The 24,116-nt window shown below is 49.6% G+C and overlaps 10 protein-coding genes across 10 annotated transcripts; 4 read left to right on the forward strand and 6 right to left on the reverse strand.

Annotated features, from left to right (window-relative positions):
* Window positions 1–29: 29 nt before the first annotated feature.
* Window positions 30–2,115, reverse strand: ASPVEDRAFT_40415 (glycosylphosphatidylinositol-alpha 1,4 mannosyltransferase I). Its single transcript, XM_040812152.1, has 3 exons — window positions 802–2,115; window positions 505–612; window positions 30–391 (listed from the first exon to the last, which is right to left on the reverse strand). The coding sequence occupies exons 1-3, from the start codon at window positions 1,894–1,896 to the stop codon at window positions 227–229; spliced, it is 1,368 nt and encodes a 455-aa protein (XP_040666674.1). The 5' UTR covers window positions 1,897–2,115; the 3' UTR covers window positions 30–226.
* Window positions 2,116–2,523: 408 nt separating this feature from the next.
* On the reverse strand, window positions 2,524–4,974 carry ASPVEDRAFT_127491 (putative C6 transcription factor; the record flags this gene model as incomplete). The annotated part of the gene is made up of 3 exons (XM_040806463.1): window positions 2,524–3,525; window positions 3,578–4,691; window positions 4,751–4,974. 3 exons carry the CDS (start codon window positions 4,972–4,974, stop codon window positions 2,524–2,526), a joined length of 2,340 nt encoding a protein of 779 aa, XP_040666675.1.
* Window positions 4,975–8,258: 3,284 nt separating this feature from the next.
* Window positions 8,259–11,587, forward strand: ASPVEDRAFT_40420 (beta-mannosidase). Its single transcript, XM_040812153.1, has 5 exons — window positions 8,259–8,563; window positions 8,628–9,581; window positions 9,634–10,064; window positions 10,117–10,352; window positions 10,401–11,587. Exons 1-5 carry the CDS (start codon window positions 8,430–8,432, stop codon window positions 11,175–11,177), a joined length of 2,532 nt encoding a protein of 843 aa, XP_040666676.1. The 5' UTR covers window positions 8,259–8,429; the 3' UTR covers window positions 11,178–11,587.
* ASPVEDRAFT_128827 (translin family protein) lies at window positions 11,358–12,369 on the forward strand (the record flags this gene model as incomplete). Its single annotated transcript, XM_040806581.1, has 3 exons — window positions 11,358–11,587; window positions 11,657–11,674; window positions 11,739–12,369. The coding sequence occupies 3 exons, from the start codon at window positions 11,358–11,360 to the stop codon at window positions 12,367–12,369; spliced, it is 879 nt and encodes a 292-aa protein (XP_040666677.1).
* A 381-nt stretch (window positions 12,370–12,750) lies between these two features.
* ASPVEDRAFT_51963 (RPEL repeat-containing protein) lies at window positions 12,751–13,274 on the reverse strand (the record flags this gene model as incomplete). Its single annotated transcript, XM_040814552.1, has 3 exons — window positions 12,751–12,794; window positions 12,884–12,984; window positions 13,114–13,274. 3 exons carry the CDS (start codon window positions 13,272–13,274, stop codon window positions 12,751–12,753), a joined length of 306 nt encoding a protein of 101 aa, XP_040666678.1.
* A 904-nt stretch (window positions 13,275–14,178) lies between these two features.
* Window positions 14,179–15,515, reverse strand: ASPVEDRAFT_27623 (uncharacterized protein; the record flags this gene model as incomplete). Its single annotated transcript, XM_040810033.1, has 2 exons — window positions 14,179–15,332; window positions 15,395–15,515. The coding sequence occupies 2 exons, from the start codon at window positions 15,513–15,515 to the stop codon at window positions 14,179–14,181; spliced, it is 1,275 nt and encodes a 424-aa protein (XP_040666679.1).
* A 421-nt stretch (window positions 15,516–15,936) lies between these two features.
* On the reverse strand, window positions 15,937–17,456 carry ASPVEDRAFT_40423 (sulfurtransferase). The gene is made up of 2 exons (XM_040812154.1): window positions 16,286–17,456; window positions 15,937–16,233 (listed from the first exon to the last, which is right to left on the reverse strand). Exons 1-2 carry the CDS (start codon window positions 17,263–17,265, stop codon window positions 16,179–16,181), a joined length of 1,035 nt encoding a protein of 344 aa, XP_040666680.1. The 5' UTR covers window positions 17,266–17,456; the 3' UTR covers window positions 15,937–16,178.
* Window positions 17,457–17,488: 32 nt separating this feature from the next.
* ASPVEDRAFT_40424 (anaphase promoting complex subunit 11) lies at window positions 17,489–18,164 on the forward strand. Its single transcript, XM_040812155.1, has 4 exons — window positions 17,489–17,733; window positions 17,790–17,821; window positions 17,879–17,942; window positions 17,992–18,164. The coding sequence occupies exons 1-4, from the start codon at window positions 17,592–17,594 to the stop codon at window positions 18,018–18,020; spliced, it is 267 nt and encodes an 88-aa protein (XP_040666681.1). The 5' UTR covers window positions 17,489–17,591; the 3' UTR covers window positions 18,021–18,164.
* Window positions 18,165–18,179: 15 nt separating this feature from the next.
* ASPVEDRAFT_593984 (uncharacterized protein) lies at window positions 18,180–19,645 on the forward strand. Its single transcript, XM_040815483.1, has 2 exons — window positions 18,180–19,362; window positions 19,427–19,645. Exons 1-2 carry the CDS (start codon window positions 18,338–18,340, stop codon window positions 19,452–19,454), a joined length of 1,053 nt encoding a protein of 350 aa, XP_040666682.1. The 5' UTR covers window positions 18,180–18,337; the 3' UTR covers window positions 19,455–19,645.
* A 191-nt stretch (window positions 19,646–19,836) lies between these two features.
* Window positions 19,837–23,600, reverse strand: ASPVEDRAFT_51967 (putative kinesin family protein (BimC); the record flags this gene model as incomplete). The annotated part of the gene is made up of 5 exons (XM_040814553.1): window positions 19,837–20,784; window positions 20,834–21,286; window positions 21,340–22,393; window positions 22,444–23,084; window positions 23,139–23,600. The coding sequence occupies 5 exons, from the start codon at window positions 23,598–23,600 to the stop codon at window positions 19,837–19,839; spliced, it is 3,558 nt and encodes a 1,185-aa protein (XP_040666683.1).
* Between the last annotated feature and the right edge of the window lie 516 nt (window positions 23,601–24,116).

A 24,116-nucleotide genomic window follows, 5' to 3' on the forward strand; every position in this document is an offset into this window, starting at 1 on the left:
CATGACGTTGCATCAGTGGAAATTTGAAACCCCAATGATATCAGGTAGATATCAATTGATCAATCAGCCAAGTAAAGTCAAATATCTATCCGTATAAACATCACTAGGTCAACTCCTGATCAAGGGTAGTCTCCCCACACCCTCCGAATGAACCCAAATTAGGTATATACAAGTTTAAAGGATAGCACTGCCCTCAAGCCCAGTCAGTCATGAAAATAGTGCTCGCTTATTGGCTCTTCACGACCCGAGTACCACGGCCAATATCTTCCACAATAACCCCTAAAATCCAAGCATTCACCGCAAAGAACCCTAGGCTCGCTAGAAATAAGCCCGGGACGAAGCTTGACATTCCTAAAAACTCCAAAAGATATCCTTGTTGCAGCCAGAGGGCCTAATTGTTGCGGCATTAGCATATCCGCCTCTCTCAGAAAAATAAAAGAAGCGACGGAAGAATAGAGGTAGGCAAATGGGTAGTTGGTGTTTATTGGCAACGAATGAACATACCTGGCCGACAACCCACAACGCAGCAACGAATGCTCCCAAACGGGGGTTCTGCAGGAGGGATGACGTGGGGAGGTAAAAAGGAAGGAAGATTAGATACCAAAGGAAGTACTGTTGGTTGTTGTTGAATTCCGTTAGCTTGGATGATGATGATGCGGAAGTGGAATGCGGAAGTGGAATGCGGAAGTAGAGTAGGATGGCCGTGACAGCATGGGAAGGAGATGGTATTTGATGGACTAGACCTTTGACGGTAATGCAGAACCGGGGTATATGTGATGATGAGCAAGGAAATAGACTTACCTGGCTTGTACAGACTTTGTTGAATGTGACGAATGCGAACGTCTGCGCGAGCATCGTTCCCGGTAGATCCTTCTTGCCTAGAACGAGAGGAATGAGGACGACAGCGAGGAGTAACTGCGGGATGAAAGCCAGGGATTCAAAGCTTCCGGTTGGGCTCCCATGCCCGCTCGTGGGGTCTGCAGCGGCAGTTAGGTATAGAAGGGTACTATAAGGCGAGAAATTATGCCGATGGTCAATGCGGGTTAAATGGTGGAAGTATGTGTGCTGGAGGAAAGGCGTGCCGTAGCGCAGGTACATGGTGGCATTGAGGGCAGCAAAGGTAAGCAACGATGTTAGGGTGAGCCGAATGCGACACGGAGTGATGAAGTTGATGATCTGCGACGCAATGCTGACAGGGGTCGTAGTAGGCTCGAGTTTGGTTCGTTCTCCTGGCGGTTTAGTCGTAGCGTTGTTGGATTTGGGTTCGGTCTCCCGACTTTCCGATACACGCGGGGTAGCAGGAGTAGCAGCAGTAGTGAGTCTGTCGTCGTCCAGCCACCACAGTGTAGAAACCCCGTAGATAAACGGGTATATCTTGAAATGCACACCGAGACCTAACAGGATACCAGCAAGGTAGATCCTGCGGTTCAGAACAGCCCAGAGCAATGCGATAACCAGCACCCCCAATAAACCCTCGGAGCTACCACGCGTGCTGATATTCGCGACCATGGGATTCAGAAGCCAGAAACTAGCATACTTTAGAGCGCATCCCGTCGTCATCCCGTGCGTTAAAACCAAGGACTTCGCGACAAGCCACCCCGCCACAACATCGGACAGAGCGAAGAGGGCCTTGCCAAAGGAGAAGAAACCTGGGATGGCCCAGGTGGTGGGAAGCAGCATCCACGCTAGCAGGGGCGTGTAGCGGTATGTGTCGCGGGAGTAGGGGGACTCTCCTTGAGACACATAGCGAGATGCATCGGTGAAGACCATATAGTCTATGTCTGTGTATTTCACGGCCGAGTGCGCGTCTTGCCACGCTCCGTAAAATAGGAGAGCCACGCGGAGGCCAATGGCCGCGCCGTAAATTGCGGCCGGATTTCGGAAGACAGATGCCATTGTCTCGAGATTTCTGTCAATATAGACCTTCTGGTGGATTTATGGATCAGGTCATGAGAGGCTTGTCCCGCAGAAAGATCACAACAGTACGGGCTCAACAAGGGGCGAGCCAAAACTGAGGGAAGCAGTTCTGTTGTGTATACAACTCAATTGGCACATTTATCCATTTTGTCTCCAAATCCTGCCAAAAGTGGTATTGAACGGATTATTGTCGGCGTGATGTTGCCAAACGCCGGAATTTTTGAGTAGTTATTTGGCATCTTCAAATCTGCTGACTCAGCATTCGTCTGATCCTCGTAACTAACTTATACAACCCCCACGTATCCATACTACTGCATTTAAACAAAAAGAAAAGAAAAGAAAAGAAAAGTCGGTTGTTAGTGGCTGATGCTAGTCGTAATCCATGAATATATACATTGCTGGTATGTCAATTTCGCAGAACTTCCAGATAGACAACTAGTATATATGGCAAACAAAAGTGTGGGTATAGAAAGAACAGAAATATATATCAAAGCGAGGGTATGCATGTCATGAATAAAGGGTAGTACAGTTGAATAGATAGCTTAAAAGCCAAATAAAATAATAAGGATTCAGAGTCCAAATAAAAAGGAGAATCGCTAAGTTCGATCACGAATAATAAGGAATGGCTGAGTTTGAGAAGAAAGATGGCTCGGCCAGCTGGTTGCCGAAGAAGCCAGCATTCGAATACTTCAAATGCTTGTCATCGGAGCCGAGCAAGCCTCCATCATTGATGCTGTCCATGTCGGCCATCGGAACTAGGTTGCTATCGCTCCAGCTCAGGAAGTCCCATAGATATTGGCCACTGGGATCGTCTATTGTTGAGGGAGGAAACGGATCGGTGAAACCGTTTTCATGTGTTACCATGAAGCTTCGTCCAAACTCATTTTGGGAGGGGAGAACCCCTGGCGCCATGATAAGATTAGCCTCGCGCGAGGTGGGGGAGAAGTTTGCACTGTTAATGCTGCTAGTTTCAGCAACCATGCCGGAGCCACGTTTGCTGGCTTCAAATATTCTGGAAACTGCATCGAGCGTCTTCCTTGCGGTTGGACTAGCTTGCTGTAGCCTAGCAAATACGAGCAGTGCGTCTTGCACTTGCGTTTGACACGCCTCTGTAGTAGCTCGTGGGTCTGTTACGGTACTGTCGTTGATGAATAGTCCTAATAGAGGGACCATGGTGCTTTGAAAGAGGAACCAGACCGCATTCCAACCGACCATCTGGGGAGTTTTCGCGGCAGCAGAGATGTCACTGATCGCAGTTTCGGCGATCTCTCTACACCTCTCAATTGCCGACCGCTCCTCGGACCTTAAAGCTATATACGGAACCCGCCGCATGGCATAGCTCAATAAGGTGGGACGGTAGAGGAGGATGCGCTGAACATGATATCGCCACTTCATGACTTCCCGAGTATTCGAAATTGATTCAGGGCATGGTTCATGATTTTTAAGGATATATGGCAAGCTGTTATACCACTCCACCAATTGAGTATCAAAGTGGATAATTTCGCTGTATTTCGTCAAAGGAGAAACCGCTAGCGCGTCTTGGATCTGGTTGCTGATTTTGCAGAACCTAACATTCTCCAGAAGTGGGAGGATATCGAGTACGTTTCCCTTGTTCGGTTTAGCAAATGGGAGATTACCTTCGAGGGGGAACAATACATACCGACTCGCGATGATGAGGAAGCTTGACTGTAATTGATGGACTGAATCGACCCATCGTTGGTCGCCCCAAAGTCACGCCTCCCCAACAATCCATCAAAAATAATGTCCACCATACCCTTCGTTTCAGATCCAATGATGCCATCTTCTGCTTATTTATGGGTTCGGGCTGGTCGGCAAATTCTCTGTGTAGGCCCATGGTGGCAGCCATGCGAAGAGCGGCACCCATGAGGGAGTATGCTAAGTTTGGCTGGGCAACATAATGCAAGTACCAGCCTCCTAAAATGCCAAGAGTTTGCACTGTCTCCAAATGGGACGAGGCCAGCGATTCCAGATCCAGGTATGCCCTGCAGCGAGAGTAATATATCTTGTGGGATACATCATCGCAGGTTGACGCACAAATACTACCCATCGTAAGGACCATATTTAGCAAGCAATACCATCGGTCATCCTTTCGGTGCCCTGAGGCGTAGGTGTCGCGGAACGATTGCTCGTCCAAAATCGGTGTCAAAGGCTGAACGTAAGTGAAGTAGGCATCTAGAAGCTGAGACTCCGGCACTTGCAGATGGACCTGAGGAGGAGTGCTGGGTTGATCGTGGACCTGCCATGATTGACCTTCTGATGAAGAGAGTTCTGCCACCGATCCTCGACGCGGACCGCTTGGAGGTGTGCTAGCAAAGTACGCTGCAGAGCCCGGGTCTAGCCATACGATCGTTTTGAACACGGCATTAATGGACGAGACGCCAAGGTACGAGGAGGGCCCTCTCGTGGAAAGCGACAAGGCGTTGACATCGTCAGATATGGTGTTTGCGATCTCGCTGCTCAGATTCCGCGGATCGTTGGACTCCTCAGGCATAGCCTGTAGAGACTCGAGGTTTCCATCTTCAGTCGATATTGGTGAAACATGTGCTTCATGCGAAGTCGAAGTTGCCGGGGATGTTTGGCGCGGCGGTACAGCATTTTGAATTTGTACTTGCGGCTGGGCCAGTGATTTGCTGGTGAGTTCAACAAGTTTCTCACGCGGTAGACTGGCAAGAGCTTCTGGTGTTGCGCCGGGGAAGAGCTTCTCCAGGACTGTCCGATACTCGTCCAACGTTGTCGATAGTTTCTCTACATGCCTGTTCCAAGAGTCTAGTGAGCTGCCGTAGGACAGAACAGGCAAAAAGCAAATACGTACCTTCGAGAGGGCCGGGGATCGGAATAATGGCAGAGGTCGGCTTTCTTGTACCACCGACAAGCTTCGCAAGGCTTTTCACCATCGCATTTAATCTTACGGTGGCGGCAGGATGTACAAGCCCGAAGCGTGGTGACTCGGCGCCCGATCGAGGGCTGGCGCTCTCGACCTCCGCGGGCGGGGGTTGAGGCTGTTGGGTTTTCAAAACCTTCGAAAGTGTGGAACATTGCTAGCGGTAAGTATTATCGATTTGGAGGAGAGTTGAAAGGGAGAGTGACGGGGGGAATGGCCGCTGGCGTGGTTAAGAGAGACGCATCACATGGAGCACAAAGAGTGGGCGTTGTCGATGTAGAAGAAGCAAAGCCCGGAAAAGCGAAGACAGAAGAAGTCTGGAAAAGGCGGGGAAGAAGGCTAAAGAGGGGAGGAAAAATAGACCAGGGAGCGACGGCGTGCAGCGAGCGAGCCAGAGTACCACTCAAGGCGGATAATAAGAAGCTGAATTATACGGATTCTTCCAGGCCTCATGTCATCTTCAGTTGACACTGACCGAAGTAGTCAGATTGGAGATCGTCGGCGCCCCTCGGTCCTCTGATTTCCTCTGGTTTCCTCTGGCTCGCATTTCTTCCCCGCAATCCAGACCTGCAGCCAAATGGGCCCGACTTGTGCTCTAGCGAGCTGTGGCTAGATACGAGACCGGCGATTATCCCGCATCCGACAGTAGCCCTACCTGAGGCTGCCTCCCGCCTTACGGCCCTTACCCACCAAGCCCCCTCGTTAATTATGACAATATTACAGAGCCAGAGCAACCAGGGTCTCGCGATGTGGCCGTTACATCACAGCGTTATTACTGGGGAAAAAGTCGGTGCTGCCGGCAGTGTATTAGACTGCTCGCACCCCAGGAGTACTAGCCTGCCGCTTGTCCGGGCCTTCTGACCGCTGCCTAGTAGTCTTCCTGCAGGTCTGGCTCCTCTTCGTCACCGCTGGCCCTGGCATTAAATTACCTGTGTCAGGATCGGGCCAAGAGCCCTAAGGATCGGTTTCGGAAGGACACGTTATGATTTGACCGCATACCCACATGGGTTCAATAAAGGATGAAAAAGCCGCGCCCTGGAATATAGTTACTCTGGTGAGTCGATGGTCAAGTGGACGTGTTCCGTATACGAAAGCTTGTTGAGAAGCCCCTAAACCGGTTACATGAAGTCGGATTTTCCCTGGCGCTGCCTTCTTTGGAGGAGCTCTCCAGGTTCTGGCGCCCCCAGCTAATCTGGGGGTGGCGAATGGCAAATATCACCAGCCTATCATGGAGGCTGCGACGCGAATATCCCCTATTCAAGATCTGGAAAATGCGCAGCAGATACCACACTGTAGAGGATGACATTCCTCGATTCGATCTTGCGAAATTGCATCACAGTAATGTTAGCCTGCAGTAGTTAGTTCATTCAGCGTTTCCCGTACAGGGATAAAGCCAGGATGCATTAAAAGATTATAATCCGTATCCAAGCGTCTCCGCTCTCTCTTCGTTCAATTAGATCGGCAGGTTTCTGATGGCTCTTGCTGCAGCCTCGGAGAATTACAGAAGAAAAATGAAGCGATATTGAACGAAACGCAAGCAAAGAGGAAGTTGACCCGAGTAACCCCCTTATGGATTCTATTGTGGGCAACGCTGAAGGCATCATAGCCCAAGCGACTTCGGATGTCGCTGGTGAGAAAACGAAGGCGGGTAAGACCATATGCAACCCCGGCCACAGAGTAAGACGACAATGCGAATGCACTCGCCATGCTTTCTCGGTAGTCTTCTGCAAGTGACCAACTCTAAAATGACTGGAACGATGTGAGAATCAGCCTGAAGTCCGCACTTGCTGGTACCAAATCCCCTACCCTACATCAAGAAAGATCCCAGGTTCCCTCACTAGTATTGGATTAATCTCTGGGCGCCAAACGCTCAGATACGCCTGGCTCAAAGAATACGCAGTCGTTGCGGCGTCACCAATGAACCCGACACCCCTGGAGCGACCAAAGCCAATGAAACCCTGTCAGATGTCGTGGCCAACTTGCGACAGTGGTGTCCCGTGGAATTTAGGCTGTATCGAGCCATTTGGTGAAGGTTTGGTGTGGCTTTCCTGCAGTCATCCGCAATGGTTGAACGCCTCCAGAACCATTTTATTTAGAACTTAATACCCGATCTGCGGAACTTCGCTTGTTGTGGATAAATTACTCTCGTCTCGATGGTGCCGGAAACTTCGGCCGCTTTTGGGAGTCGGGAAGATCCGAGAGTTGCATGACATTCAGGGCAGGCAATGTGCTTTTCCGATGGGCATTTTGCTCGGGCTATCCATGCCCGACTCCTGAACTGATAATTCTTCAGGATGAAGCCTTGTCTGGTGGTCCTCGGTTCATCCGGACCGAGGGATAATTATATCGCAATGAGTTTGCCCCAGAATTCTCATATGAATAGCAAAGAGAACGAGATCGGATTTATGATTGCCTGACGATGACCGGATGGGCCGTGATGAAGGACGGTGGCCCACAACTTCTTCCAGTTTTGCAAACGGTGAGTGGTTCGATTCTCGGGGAATGGTACCGTTGGAACTTGTCGCTTGAGCGTTAGGCTGTCAGACCATCTGGAGTCTAGTGCCCTTGATACGCCCTGAATTGTTTAAGCGACGAGGGGTAGTCTGTCGCATTGACCCCGTCCAGGGCTGACGGTCGAATCATTGTTAGAGCATCCCGAGCACAGAATCCTCAGTCGAAACCCAGTTTTACATTGTTTTTTTGCGGGTAAAATCCTCTCTCAAAGTTGGTGGGAAGGTTATGAGCAGAGGCAGGGCCAAGACCAGCTATACAAACCATGACTCCACAATATTGAATGGGGAAAGATACCTCCGAAGTCCGCTGAATAAAGCGGAAAATTTGTGGTAAAAAAAACTAGACCGATAGAAATGAGATTGAGCATTCCGAGTAATACAGAGCTCATTGCACCTCAAGTATTATTTGCCGGGTTTTGTTTTTGTAGTTGGGGGACCTGCAGTAGTTTGGACCGCGCAACAGGAAGTGTCCGAGAAGACACTGTTTCAAACAACCCGGGCCCCAAAACCCTTTATTCACGATTGAAGAAAAGGCTGCTTACTTACTCACCCCACGGCGAAGGGGGTGCAAGAGAGCTAAGCGGGGAGGGCGCCGTTCCCAAACGGTCTCCCACGCGGGGAAGGGCAAACTTGTTGAGGAAAGTGGATAGGGACACGTTCTGTTAATGTTCTGTCGGCTTCGAAAGTAGCCAGAGACTTTCTTTATCGGGGTCAATTGATATCGAACACGTCAGGGTTGGCATTCGGCAGTTGCCATCTTCGCGGAGAGAAGCTGGAGACTCCCTGGAAAGCTGGAGATGTTTAGATCTAACCGGATCTGGCACGGATGTGTCTGGGACGAGAGTCTGCCCAAAAAGGCATAGCGTACACCTGACACACGGACTCTCCGCCGCCTTCCTCTTGATCCAGAAGACTATCAGAACAGAGGAGGGGACATCCGTCACGATGCTCGGATGACTGGCTCAAAATGTGGAGATATCCACTGGCTGAATGGCCGCCGTAGGCAGTTAAAGCCGTTCTGTTTTCCTGGACTCCAATCGGTAACCTCTTCGACCTCTAGTCCCAATTCACTGCTCCTACCACAAGCGAAATCAAATATGGCAGGGTATGCACAACACATCCTCTCCACCGGATGGAGCTTCAAAGACAGCGATGATAAGTCTTCCGAGGCCTGGTTACCCGTCCCTACCGTTCCGTCTGTGGTGCAGCAGGACTTGCAGGCAAACGGCAAGTATGTAGTCCCTTGTAGCGGCCGCCCACTTCTCCAATGCTAATATCATAATTGCATCGTCTAGATTGGAAGACCCTTTCGTTGGCTTCAACGAATTGAGCGCAAGGTGGGTCAATGAGAAGTCGTGGACTTACCGGAATGTTTTCCAAAAGCCAACTGCTCCTGCTGGATCTTCAATCTTCTTGGCCTTTGATGGTCTAGACACGTTTGCCAAGGTCAAGATTGACGACCATGTCATTTTGGAGAGCGATAACATGTTTATCGCCAACCGCGTGGATATTACCAAAGCAATTGAAGCGGTAGGCGAGCATACACTTGAGATCGACTTCGATTGTGCATTGCTCCGTTCTCGGGAGCGGCGAGAACAGCATCCAGATCATAAATGGGTCGGCTTCAATGGAGATCCTGCAAGATTGAGTGCCAGGAAAGCCCAGTATCATTGGGGTTGGGACTGGGGCCCATTTATGATGACGGCAGGTATCTGGAAGGAAGTGCGACTTGAAGTATATTCTGCAAGGGTATCAGATCTCTGGACAGAGGTGAAGCTGGCCGAGGATCATGCTAAGGCGCATATTGCCGCTTTTGCAGAGCTTGAAGCCGGCAGCTCGAGCGCTTCATACCAAGTTACTTTTACGCTTAGACTCCAAGGACAAGATATTGCAAAGGAGGTGGTATCGCCAGAGAATAATGTTGCCAAAACGACTTTCGAAGTACAAAATCCTTCTCTTTGGTGGCCGAATGGATATGGAAACCAGACTTTATATGAAATATCTGCCTCTCTGGAGAAGGAACATGACAAAGTCCACCAGGTTTCAAAGAAGTTTGGCGTTCGAACTGCAGAAGTAATCCAGCAGCCGGACAAACATGGCAAATCTTTCTTTTTTCGCATAAATGGCGTGGATATTTTCTGCGGTGGTTCCTGCTGGATTCCGGCCGATAGCCTTTTGACCAACATCACTCCAGATCGTTACCGGAAATGGATTGAGTTGATGGCTGTTGGTCATCAAGTGATGATTCGGTAAGTTTGTTCTATATACGGGGCCACAGTTCAAATAATCTGACTCTCTTAGTGTTTGGGGTGGTGGTATATACGAAGACGAGAGCTTCTACCAGGCTTGTGACGAGGTTGGTGTGATGGTGTGGCAGGACTTTATGTTCGGCTGTGGTAACTATCCCACGTGGCCTGAGATACTTGAATCAATTGAGAAAGAAGCCGAATACAACCTGAAGAGACTACGCCACCATCCATCCATTGTTATTTGGGTTGGCAACAACGAAGACTACCAGGTACAGGAACAACAGGGGCTTACCTACAATTACGAAGACAAGGATCCACAAAGCTGGCTCAAAACAGACTTCCCGGCTCGCTATATCTATGAACACATTTTGCCGAACGTTGTGAAGAAAATAATTCCATCAACGTATTATCATCCGGGCAGCCCTTGGGGCGACGGCAAAATCACCTCTGATCCAACAGTTGGTGATATGCACCAGTGGAACGGTAAGTATTATTGTAACATATACCTAAACTTTAAACTAATGAACCCAACTAGTTTGGCACGGAACGCAAGAGAAATATCAAATTTTTGATACTCTTGGAGGACGCTTCAATAGCGAATTCGGAATGGAGGCATTCCCTCACATGTCCACTATCAACCAATTCGTTGAAAATGAAGCCGACAAATACCCCCAGTCACACGTGTTAGACTTCCACAACAAGGCAGATGGCCACGAGCGAAGAATCGCTACTTACCTCGTCGAAAACTTGCGAACAGCAACCGATCTAGAGGCATGTATTCCCACCCTGGTAGACGCCGCATATCATTAACGTACTTAGACCTACGTCTACCTTACTCAAGTCGTCCAAGCAGAAACTATGATGTTTGGATACCGGGGATGGCGCCGGCAGTGGGGAGATGAAAGACACTGTGGCGGTGCTCTACTTTGGCAGTTGAACGACTGCTGGCCCACGATCTCCTGGGCTATCGTAGACTACTTCCTACGCCCCAAGCCCGCGTTCTACGCGGTGGGTCGTGTTTTGAAGCCAGTGGCCATTGGCGTACGCCGAGAACATCACGACTGGAGTGTATCTCACGCACAGCCGCCAAAAACTGGCAAATATGAGCTCTGGGTTGTGAGTAGTCTGCTGAAAGAGCTGGTCGGAAAAGTGGAATTGAGGTTCATCTCAATCAAGACGGGACTTGCAATCCGCGAGGCGATCGTTCATGATAACGTTTCAATTGTTCCTAATGGCACTACTAACATCCTGGAAGGCGTAATCGACTACGTGGCGGACGAGCCGCATGTTCTCGCCGCCAGAGTGTGGGTTGATGGCGAGCTTGTTGCACGAGATGTTGATTGGCCACAACCATTCAAGTATCTGGATCTCTCCGATCGCGGAGTAGAAATTACCAGGATTTCCAAGACGGAAGACGAGCAGAGACTTGAACTGAGCGCCAGAAAGCCGGTGAAATGCCTGGTCTTTGAGGAGCGGGACAATATCCGGGTGAGCGACAGCGCTATTGACATCGTCCCCGGCGACGACCAGGTGGTTACCATTAAGGGTCTGAAGCCGGGAGAGGCGCCACTTAGGTACAAATTCCTTGGACAGTAGCCTTAGAGCTAGTACATTCTTAGTTATCATGCCCATCAATACGTACTACGGAGCACCAGCGCTTATCGTGATCTGATCTGTGTCTCAGCTTATCAGATAACATTCCAAATCGGGTTAAGCCCCGCCAATGACATCTCCCCAGAATAACTTCGCTCTGTTCAATTTCCACCACCTTTGCACATGGAAGCCAACACTGAGGATTCTGCGACTGGGACCAAGCGCTCCTGGGAAGGTATACCCCTTCGCAACGACGCCGAACAATCAAAGTCACCCCCAGAAACAATGGCGGAATCCACAACCAATATCCTCTCAATGTTCGAGGGCTTTCGTGATGAACTAGACCAGCACCACGATCGTCGTGAGCGACTGATTAAGATAAGCCGCGATATCACAGCTCTTAGCAAGAAAATGTGCGCTTCCAACTTTATCTATACCCCGCCTCAGCTCCCTTATCAAACTAACAAAAACCGTACCAACAGCATCTTCTCCCTCCAACGGTTCGCCCATCCCACCAACACCATCGTAAGAAAACAAAATACTAACTAAAACAACCAACCTCAGTGTCCGAACTGCCAATGCGCCAATATCACCTAACATCCAAAAAGACACCCAATCCCGTTTCACCCAAATCAACGACCTCTTCCTCTCCGCCGTCCCCGAGATCAAGGGCTTAAACAACTACCGCTACCTCCGGCAACTCAGCTCTGGAATCCAGGAATTCATCGAAGCTCTCTCCTTCAAACACTATCTCGAAACGCAAACCATAATCACGCGACAAGAAGTCATGTCACATCTGCCGCCCGAGATTCTAGTTACGGAGGACGACTACGTGATGGGGTTATTCGATCTGACAGGCGAGCTTATGCGGTTCGCTGTTACATCGCTTTCTGCAGGGAGTCATACCGGCGAGGAGGATGAGAACTCGACCGGTCAACGTCTCCCGAAATTATTCCCCGCGCAAGCAGGTGTTGTACGTGACCTGCGGGAGATTCGGGCCGAGTTCGAGGGTGTTAGTATTCCGCGCCGGCACGAGTATAACATGCTCCGAGAGTTTGGCAAGAAATCTGAAATAATGCGGAATAGCGTGGAGAAGGTCGAGCGTGCGGCGTATGGGATTTTGGTGAGAGGTAGTGAGAGACCAGCGGGGTGGAAGCCGGATTTGTCTGGGCCGGTTGAGATGGATGTTTATTGATTCCCTCTCTCTCTCTTCTGGCCTTATCACCTTCTCTCACCTCTCATCTCGCTTCCTTGTTAGGAGCAAAAGGCGCAAAGTTTACGGCATGGCATGAACTATGATAATGTATGGGGTACCGGGTTAGGTACATTTAGTGTTTCCGATATGTTTGAGAAAAAAAAAATCACGACGAACGAATGAAACCCATAAAACCATCAGCCAAGGCGAGTCTCGGCCACTGATTAATTACTCCATCTTAACGAGCTTCCCAGCTGTGCCATCCCAGCAGCCCAAGTGTAGACAAACTAGATCCATCGCAGTATTAACACCACGCTCCCTTCATTCCGTCAATCATAAAAATATACCCATCTTATTCTCGAAAGTCCCCGATCTAATTGTTTACTGATCAAGCGGCGCGTTCTCTTCCGCGGGGAGAATGTGGCCTGCAGAAACGAGTCCAGTCAGTATATAAATAGTACTCTACCATATCCTAATGCCAGAACATAGGTAGAGATAGAGGAAGAAAACCTACGGTCAACCAACTCATCCCTCTCAGGGCGATGCTCCAGATTCTTCTTCAGGTTGTCCGACGCCCGCTGGCGATCCAGTTTCTGCCTCATGGCTTGGATGGACCTACGGTGCGAAAGCAGAAACAAGCATTGTTAGCTCAAAAGAGGTACTCCACCTCGTCGACTTGGCTAAGAGATGTAGATCGGATAGAGACCATGTAGGTGTAGATATACAGGACAGGATTATACGTACGGAGCGACATTTGTGTCTAGCAGGATATGTCTATCCTTGAGGTCCTGGGGATCGGGGCGGGTAAGAAGGTGCTTTTCGAGGGAGTCACGACGTTCGAGTGGGGAGGTTGCCAGGGAGGTGGTATCGACGGCTGCGGGGGTGGAGGTTGGTTCGGTGGACATTGTAGTTGGTTGGAGTTTGTATAAGGTCGATGTATCCGACGGGCTTTGTACTGTTTAAATTTAATGTTGATGAATACGGGTGGAAGAGAGACAGGGCAAGATATAAGTATATATATAGGTCGCACCGATCGTGAGACTAGTGGATGTCATCGCATGCGACATTGAAGTTGTCTGGTTGTCGCGGCGATGAGGGGAAGGCTGGTCGAGTCAAGTGATTGGACTGTTCCACGGGATCATCGCGGGGTTGACGTTGACCCTGCTTGTTCCTCACAAAGAACGCCGGATTAGGAATAATAATAGGTACGGTTGTACTTTGAAAAAAGATCTAATGTATTCAACTTGTAGGAGCTAACTGACATCGTTTCTCAGTCTGTGATGTCGACAAAATTAACGCGGACAATAAAGAGGGACGGCATCACCTGTCTGCAGGCGTGCTGGTAACTAAGAGTAGCATGTTGAATAGCCTAGCTCTTGAAAAGCATGCTGCTGCTATGCGACACGGGAATTCCGACGTCACAGAAGATGAAACAGCAGCCCCGATTCCTCCATGATCAACGGAAATTAAAGGAGCAAAGGCATGAGATGATATGAGCGATCAGAGGGACGCAAAGTGGGACGCCCAGACCAGGCCTGAACTGAATCTGAACCCATCGGGGTCGTATCACAATGCTCGCTGAATCCTGGATTTGATGAGTCGTTTTCCGGGTTTCGCTTTCATACTGGAGTCATCCGCCCAAAGCCCATTTGTCTCACCCATAACGGAAACCGACAGAGAACCTGAGTCCGGGCTATGGTAGATTACAACCTTTTTCCTGCTTCGTAGAGCAACCAATTGGTCTATCGCGATGTTGTATTGATGTTCGGTCCGCCGCAACACAAGCGTCAACGGACTTGCATCGTGCGATCATGGAACCCAGAGTTTGCCACGGCCACGACTGCCACCGCGGTTTTGGCCACGCGCCGCGCCGCGCCGATTGTTGGTATTGTTCCGCGAGGCACCTGCCATGCCACGTGAGGCGCCGGCCTGGGTGCTCAAATCAACTGTCGCTTGTTGTTTTGGTGTCACGCCCAGTGACCGACTAAATGAGTTAGGATCGATCGGTTGAGTCGGTATCTCAATCGTGCTTTCCACGGGCGGCGCAGCAGTTTTGGCCGGTGCAGAAGCTTTGCGGTTGCCGCCTCCGCGAGAACCACCACTTTTTGGAGCGCCCTTGCCACGACCGCGGGGGACGAAGACTAGTTCGTCCTCGTCACTTTCTTCTTCGTAGGAAAGTAAGGACTTGGGCTCGGTGGTGGTGGTCTGGGTTTTCTCAACGTATTTGCATCGGTTTTTATATTCTCTTTCTTCGTATTGGATGGAAGTTCGCAGCTGATGGATGTTCTTGACGCCGATACCAAACTTCTGCGCCCAACGTTGGGTGGGAAGGTCGTTGCTAATCAGGATGGGTGCTTTAGCAGCATTTGACGCATCGGGGCTTTCATGTAGTCTCCATAGAAGTGCGCTAAGCAAGGGCTGCAGAGCAGGCGGCACGACGGGGATCATAGACCCGGAAGCGGTGCGACGATGTCCTTTGTCCTTGTAGTCCTTGGATTCCTCGCCGTTCGTAGCGTGATTATTCGCACACTCTGGACTTGTCCGAGAGCTCCTAGACGAGGGTGGCGAGACAGGGGCGCTGTGAGTACCCGTGGAGGTGAGCGAAATGGCATCCGAATCCTTCTTAAAGTTCAATTTGCTCAGAAGCATTTGCGACAAATCGCTGGTAGAGGTGTTGCTCTTCTTGTGGTCTCCATCCTTCTCGTCTTGCTTCTCCTGCAGTGTCGGATCCTCCGCTGAAATGGCCCCGTCGGCTGCCTCTGGTTCGTCTTCAAACTCCGGTAAGAAAAACTTCTCTGCCTCGCTCCAATTTTCGTACTGTTCCATCGGTCCTTGTAGAATAATTCTTTCGGAGACAGCGTTGTCCTTTCCGGACGTCACGCGGTCAAGAAATCGCACTGCTTCTCGAGCGTTGATAGCGACCTGCGACCCGGTTTTCTTCAGCGCATGAAGGCGCTCGAGGGCTGCAAGCAGTGTGAGTGAGTGGAATATGCAATGGGCGGAGGTTCAGTCCGAGGGGCCTTACTGTAAAGAGGAACGATAAGATTGATAGCCCCGTTCGTCGCCCATTTTTTGATCTCGCTGATATTCGTAGTTAGTGCCGTCTCATCCACGGCACAGTGGAAGACCTTGCGTCCTGCCGACATTGTGTTTTTCGATAAGGATAGTCGGAAACGCAAGCGATTATACGTATAATCGTTCAAGGCCACTGTAGGCGCAAACAACCCTACTCCGAATAGCCTGTTCTAGAAACTGCGACTACGCCGCAGTGTTAGCTGAAGTCTGAAGGAGGTTGTGGATCGATGTCAGCGGAGAGATCAGGGAATGTGGGGGTCACGGTTGAGCGTTTAAGAAGCATCAACAGCCATGTCCAGGGACAAACACAAAGTCAGTAACAATAAACTCACAGTCGGATCCTAGTTCATAAAGAGTTTTCATCGGCAGCATCTTGTGGTTTGTATGGCTGACGTAGTGCGGCGGAGGTGATAAGAAGAGTGAAAGCCACCAAAGGAGTTGTCGGATCAACTCGCGGACCTTGCTGCATTCTTACTAAGCATCATGCTACTGAGTCTGTGAAGTTCTTTATTGAAACCATCCTGTAACAATGTCTAAAAAATGATGAATATTGCTCATCAAATACATCTATTGGGTTATCCGTGATTATACTCTATGAGAATAGAAACAATGACACAGTTCACAGTCCATACACTAGGGAGTCAATCATTCATCTGCCCCCAAGCATCAACCTCGATAAGCATTCAGGAAAAGAGACGAGCGAGACGTATTAGTTCCGCCGCTATTTGTCTGACTTAATTGGTTTTCTTGATTAATCCATCGGCTGGCTTCACACGCTGCGCCCATTCCCTGATATCGTAGTAAGTATTTAAACACGGCTCCATAGGTATAGACAACTTACGTCCAGCTTCCATCATATACTCTGTGAATACTGGGGTCACCGAATTCGGCCAGCCCCAACGCTGTCTCGATGATTGTGGCTGTAACGCCGGTACCGCAAGAGCTGATAATAGATTTGCTCTCGTCCAGTCCACGCGATTCAAATACCTTTCGTAGCTCATCCGGGGGAAGGTAGGTCTTCGTCTCAGGATCCAGTAACTCTTGGAATGGCAGACTTGTAGAACCAGGGATATGCCCAGAAGATAGGCCCGGGCGTGGTTCAGGATCAGTTCCCGCCCAGCGCCCTTGGGATCGTGCGTCCAGAATCTCCACCTCTTTTGCACCCTCCTTGCGATGCTCCTTTGCAAGCTCCTTCAGCTCAAGGTATGGAATGACAAGCTTCGAGTCGTAAGTGGGAACAGGATAGCTGGACTTTTCCGGTTTCTGGGGCTCTCCAGTCTCTGTTGGGTAGTTACCGCGCACCCACAGCCGGTAGTTGTTAAGAAGATGGACTTTGGGGTGTCCAAACACTCTCAGGGTCCAGCCGACGCGGGGAGCGCTGAAGATTCCAAGCTCCTCGGTATCATAAACTACTACCTCATCATCACGTCTGATTCCCAGTTCACTCATCGCATCGGCAAACGCCTCCGCGGTGGGAAGCATATGCGGGTAAGGGGATTCGGTGTCCTTGATCGCATCCAAATCAAAGAAACGAGCTTGTGGCACGCGATGTTTACGGAAAACATCAATTCCTGTGCGACCCTCAGGGTCATTGGGCATGAACCAAGCCGCACATAGGGGAATTACACGAGGCGATGTCGAGATCTTCGTGGATGGGTTCTTCTTCAGCGCTTCCGACAATTCATTCGGAGATACGAGGTATGAAGAGAATGAAACATGGCGAATCTGGGCCTGATGCCGTATTTGCTGCGACATCACCGTTGTTGGTCGTATGAACCGGGTCGGTGAGGGGAAAGAGCTGCGGATCGCTGCGAATGCCATGGTGATTGGAGTGAGGAGGGGTTATGGCTAGTATTTACATTCCTGGTTTGTGGGTCGATAGAAATTGGAGACGATAGATGCAGCACGGGCAGGGGGTAGGCTATGCGGACTGGATCAGAGGAAAGAGCGCTTTGTGGTTGTGTTGGAGAGTTGACAGTAATGACAGATGATGCGGAGTCGGCGGCTTCTCCGAATCTCCGCCATGTGAGCGTCTGACAATTACCCTGGAAACTGCTCTTTCTTATCGCCTGCTCCACCGATCTTCCTCCCTCTCTTCGTGCCGAAAACAACGATTTCACGCCACCAATTGTGAGCATTCTGCAGCCATGAAGGTTACTCTAAAAGAATGGAACGCGGTCGCAACCTGGCGCTGGGATATGCCAGAAGATGAAGTCTGTGGTATCTGCCGCGTCCAGTTCGACGGGACTTGCCCGACCTGCAAATTTCCCGGAGACGACTGCTCATTGCGTAAGAAATCCTCATTATGAGCAAATCTGGTCTCCGGTTCTAACTCTGCCCGCCAGTGCTTGGGAAGTGTGGCCACTCCTTCCATATGGTATACCTACGGAATCCTCCCACTCTCACATAGGCTCATGTATTCTCTTCCGAACAGCATTGTCTAATGACTTGGATTCAACAAGAGTCTTCCAAGGGACTTTGTCCCATGTGCCGACAGAGTAGGTACTGCCTCGCAGCTCCTCTTGACCTTGCTAAAACATGGACTAGAATTTGAATGGAAACAAAACGACGAATGATGAACATGCGCCAAGTAATTGGAGTGAATACGGCGTTGGATTTGCAATTGTTATGATACCCTCTGTTCTCACTACATCTTATTACTTGTCTAAATAATAATTATACAAGCAAGAAGGTTCATCTTCCTTTTGGTTTGTACTGGCATGCTTGTAGCATCACTATATATATAGGGGCAAACAAATCCCGTGCCTGACCCAGTCACCTGACTCTATCGATAAGAGCTTCTCCTCATCCGGCCCTGAAGCCCAGCCGTTTCAACGTTCGTCACACCTTCAATCATGAAGCCTTTGTAACCATGTAGCCACGACCATCGGCCATGTCTCTTCCAAAATCAACCTCATCGCCCCCGCTTTCATCTCCCTCCTCCAAGAATTCTCTTCGACGACCCCCCTCTCGGCCACATAGCATCGACCAAGTTGTGCAGACAAATGATACTCCAGACGAACATCCAAGCCAGCACGTCGACCCGCTTCCAGAAGGATGGGATGAACCAACACGCCATGAACTGCCATCTTCAGCTCGAATCCTATCCCAGCCGTTCTTCACCTTGATCGAGGACGCCAACACCTCGGAATACTACCATCCAACAGTCCACTATATCTTCTCCGACGATGATACAGACATTGTGACAGAAGCTGCTCTACGCTCCCTCGAGTCTGAGCAAAACAGCCCCGCAAATTCAAAGTTGAAGGGCAAGTCAAAAGCGCCACACCAGCATCCAGGGGACCCAGAGACGGAAAGAGCATACGAGGGGACTAGGAACCAACCTTTGCTTCCGGACCCGATCCCCGGCGTTCGAGAAAACTATATTATTCTAGATGTCGACCGCATCCCCGATGCTCATGGGGATGAATTCCCTGGCGGAACGTCACAGGAGGGACGAGGCCACGAGCAGACGGCCCCTCCCTCGCATCCGGACAACAATAACCCGTTACATAGTCAGCAAGATCAACCTCTTTCCTCTAGCAAACTCACAATAAGCTCTGCGCACAGTCTATCACCCTCCTGGCAGGTGCTAGACTCGCGACTTCTTCCAGCCCCGACATTCGAGAATAATGCGGCTGGCGAGAAACCGGCGAACGGCGGGCTTATGCTCCAGATCCAAGGCACCTCGGGCTTGCCTGTTGGTACGCTTGGCAAGGATAAAGAACGGGGAAATCAACGGCTGGAGGATATGATGGATCAATTCGCCAGGAGGCTGGATGAGCTGAAGCTAGTGATTGAGAGTGGAGAGCGGGGTACACGCGCTGGAAATTTTCAGGGCGCAAGCCCTCTGGAAGGGTTTGAAACTCAAACCACTCAAGATGTCACCTCCGGAGCAGAAGCTGATGAAGGACAAGAGTAAGAACCTGTGCCTCAAGATCAGTGACAGAGTTGTAGTGCTATGTTGATACCAAGGCAGTAGCTTACTGAACCTAATTTTGGTTTCTTAATGATACAAAGATCGTACACACACTATGGTCCTGGAAGGCTTCTATTGATAAACAACCATGAACATAAATTGGTAAATCAAGTGTCGAAACGAAAATTTTATGGTAATAATAAAAAAAAAAAAGGTACCTGAAGAATGTCAAAGCCTCTTTAGAAGCAAAACGAGAAAGGATACAGCTCCAAAACATGGCATGCAAGACAAAACAAACACAAGCTGAGTAGAAATCAAATCCTTGAATAACCAGATGGCCGGTGTTATCTATTAAACAAAAAGCTCGATGCTTGCCCCTGTTTCTCCGAAACTCCTAAACCTTGAGAAAAAGCAAAAGGGTATAAGAATATATGCAGCCAGAAAGCATAGTTACCTCCAAACACGAATATTGATCAGGGTGAAGGACGACCTCTCAGCCTACGACCAGCGGAAACCCCAGGAGGTGGTACGTTCTCTCTCCCTTCCATCATCCCAGCCATTCTCCTAGCAAGCATCTTGTTTGGTAGCTTGGTTTCAACTGTGGTTGAATTTGAGCGGCGTCTTTTTGATGGCGGAGGATCAATGCCGTCAGGTTCAGCTGTGGTGCTCGGACTGGTAATGAGTGACCCGTGTTTGTCTGTAGAAGAATTGTCCTCTGTATTATACGCGAGCGGTCGTGCAGCGACGTTTGCATCGACTTCCCTAAGTCCTGTGTTGGAAGGGTCGACGTTGGTCATGGATGGCACTTGAGTTCCTACCTCGTCCTCTGCGTCGTTGTAGACGAAACCTTTTGACGGAGAACCGACCGGTGTACTGCCAGACGGCGACAGCCCATCCTCATCATTATTAAATGGCAGAAGTTCCATCTCCTTGGTGTTTCTCAATCGGGACTTTAGAGCTTCATGCGACTCAGTGTTCGGCAAGTCAGAAGGGTAATCATACTTTCGTTTCTTCGGGGTGACTCCAGTAGCGACATATTCCTCAAAAGAACGATTCAGGATGGCAGCAGAGAGGTCGGAAAGGGGCTTTCGGACATTGTCAGATAATGGAGCGATTGATTCCTCCAGAGATGCATGATGTTGTGTTGCTTCTTCCTGAAACCGATTCATTCGCTCACTCAAGCCGTCAGCCTTCCCTTGAACCGACGAGTACGATCCGTGTACATTGGACGCTATCGCATCGAGAGTAGTAATGTGGGCATCACGATAACGGCCGTTCTGAGATCGTGCCTTGGACACAAAATCGTCCAGAGCCTCCATTTGTCTTCCCATATCTTCCATCTGGGCGTCGACAATTCGGACTGTCTCCTTATGAACCGACTCGGTTGTCTTCTGAATAGCCGAATTGCGCTGGTCAAAGGCCTACACACTTAGCGAAAGAACGCATATTAATTCAGGGTTAGACGCTTACCTCCCAATCGTTTTGTAGCCTTGCTTTCACCTCATCCTTCGAGGCATTCACGTCTTTGGCAAATTGTTCGGACTTGAAGACCCATTCGTCGACCTGGCGATCATGATGACTTGTGGCTTGCTCTAACATCTCTCCTGATGACGAAATATCGGTGCGAGCCGTATCGATTTTTGTTTTGAGTCGACCAAATTGCTTCTGTCGGGATTCCTCAACTAGTGCCTTGATTTGAGACATCAAGACATCCCGCTCAGCCTCCGCCGCAACCTGCTCCTCTTCGAGGGCCTGAGCAAGATGGGAAGAAGCTTTGTGGGAACTCTCAATATTTTCGCGGTTTGCAGTTTGAAGTTCAACCCTTAGCCTGTCCATCTCATTCCTCTGTTCGGCAATGTGCGCATTCATTGTCTCGAAGACCGACTTCAGGTCCTTTCCAAGGCTACTGTAGGATGTATGGAGCTGCAAAAGGTTAGAAAAGAACAAGTAAGTCATGGTAAGATCGAGGTTCTTACCTGAGCGTGAAACTCGGTGAACTCGCTAATAACTTCTTTAGATATCCGAGCTGCTGCGGCTGACAGGCCGTTAAGTCCCTCTCCAACTTTGGATTTAACCTCCTCCCGCAAGTCCTTAATCTCCTCAAGTACATTGTTCATGTCGTCATGAGCGCCAGATGTTTCGCACTTCGCATTGTTGTATGCGCTGTCAAGAGATTGTGTATAACCAGAGAGGTCGTGTCGAGTGTCCTCGATTTGAGAAAGTTCGTTTGCAATAAAATCGTTGATCTTGGTGGAAGATTCTGCCAGGAGCTTCGAGTGTTGCGTTTGAAATGTTTCCACACGCTGGTCAATTCGATTCGTCACATCAGAGACCTCATTTGATGAAACTTGCCACATCTCCGTGTTAGTAGAGTCCAAATCTGCTTTGCGGTCTAATTTTGCATGCAGCCCGCTGATGTCCTGAACAGTTTGGCCCAAGGTTGATATTAACCCTCTTCCGAGGTCATGAAGCTGGTGCTCTGTCTCCTGATGCGCATTCCGCAACATCTCTTCTTCCTCCAACAGTTCCTTAGTGTTTTGCAACACAAGATCTGTCTGCTGTAGAACATCGTTTGTTGAACACAGGGCCGCTAGCGTGTCATCGTTGTCTTTCTTCAAGTCATTAAATTTGCTCGTCAGTGTGAAAAGCTCTTGAACCTTGTGGCGGAGGCTGGACTCCATCGATTCGATCTTTGCCCGCTGCTCTTCATTGATGATCTTCCGCGAATCATTCTCCATGGTCATTTCTTCATATGACTCCACTGACATGTACACACCGTTCCGATGTCTCGTCGCGATCAACTCAGCCTTCAACTTTTCAATTTCGGACGTGAATTCGCGAAGAAGCGTCTTTTTAGGCATGGTCGAGTTTATTTGAGGCTTGTTTCGAATATTTTTGGCCCTGAAAGCATAATCAAGTGTGGAGATGGTCTCCTCGAGATTATTTCTAGCAGGCGAGATCGTCGCAATAATGCATGTTTTTGTTCGTCCGCCGAGCGAGTCTTGGAGCAAGCGTGTGAGCTTGGACTCTCTGATATCTTATTAGCACCGAACCTTTAATTGACAATGGTAAGGACATACCTGTACGGAATATGTGGACTCTTGTCAACAAGGGCGTTGATCACTCGACCAAGGGTAAGTAAACTCTTATTGATCAAGCCGGCTTCGGCCGCACGCTTATTTTCAGCACCACTCCGCCCGATGTTTTCACTACCAGCGAGATCGACAAGATTCAACTTCCCAGGGCATATGTACTCTTCTCCCGACTCTGTCGTTCGCTTTGTGTTTACCGTTATAGTGAAAACAGTATGACTCCGAGAACTCAAATCGTTGCACTTCGTCGCAGCAACTTGGCGCTTATGACTCCCTTGCTGGAGGAGCTTGATACCCGACGTCGCAGAATCAATATAAGTCTCTTCCATACCCTGGACTAGGGTACTCATGTGGCCCTTTTTCTCGCTTTCATAAATTTTCAATTTTGGGTTCTCCTCCGCAGATAATAGGTCTCGAAGCTCTTCATTGTAAAGTTCGATAAAAGAGCATTTTACGGTGCTCTCTGTCTCCGCTAATTTGCCGAATAGAGAATAGAGAACGCGTGGGATGATTCCGGCGTTGTCAGATAAGATCCCCAGAGTATCTGTCATATCTCCAGACATAGTGTACGTCTTGCCGGTTCCGGTTTGCCCATATGCAAATATGGTGCAGTTATACCCAGCAAGCATCTATATCCTAGTGAGTATTCTGTCGTGCTCGACGCGAAGATGCAGCAATCATACCTCTGTGACAATCGGCAAAACAGAATCCTCATATACCGTGACTTGATCCGCTGCAGCAGAAAAGACCTTATCGAACGTATAGGTTTTGTTTGATACCGCATTCGGGCCCATCGACAATTCCACAGTTTTCCCCTTAACACCTTCGGTCTGAAGAGCTACTCCGCTGTTCTCCTTGACCTCCCGTTCATTACGGCCTCGGCATCGCACAACAACATGGATACTGGTATCTTCGTTGATTTCGCGTTCGATGTCCCTTTCCTTTCGCTTGGCACTAATGCTCGCAGGCTCCGTTGGTGACTTCAACCCGCGCAGCCGACTAGTAGCAGGGCCCTTCGTGGAGACAGCTGGAGATGGCGCTGAAGTTTGACGCTCTGGTGCCGCAGAACCTGCCCGTCGAGTAGGCTGTCGCGTTGTGGTTCGCCTTGTCGGAAGGCCGGAGGTAGGCCGCTGGGGGCCGGCCATATTGGCAGTTAAGACGGTCGCTGGTGAAGGGGGAAAAAAAAACCAAAAGACAAGGTTATAAGAGGCGATAAAATCAAAATATAATAAATATGCGCCCAATTCCCTCAAGGAGCGTTTTTGGAAAGTGGTTGAGTCGCTCGCTGGCAATCGGCGGAGTCGATGGTGTTGTTCCGCCTTGAGCCAAAACAGGAAAACATAAACAAACCGAGCCTCCATCGCAGCCGATCATGTCATGTGACTTATATCCCCAGTCATCCCCTCCGCTCACATGATTCGGCCCCTCATTGCCATCTGACCAAGCTGGAGCAACACGCGGTCTTGAACTTGAGAGCTTCCAGCTGAATACCTTGCTACTGACCATCTATACCTCGATCCATATACAACCAGAGACAGTAACTCTCGAAATCATAATACTGCATAGCTTTCGTCTCCTGAGCTGGTCCTCCACCTACTAATTTATCTAGTTATCTAGCTATCTTTGAGCTCTCTCGTACCCCTCACGGCATGGTGGTGCCT

The sequence above is a fragment of the Aspergillus versicolor genome (assembly GCF_001890125.1).
Source record: "Aspergillus versicolor CBS 583.65 unplaced genomic scaffold ASPVEscaffold_3, whole genome shotgun sequence".
NCBI lineage: Eukaryota > Fungi > Ascomycota > Eurotiomycetes > Eurotiales > Aspergillaceae > Aspergillus > Aspergillus versicolor.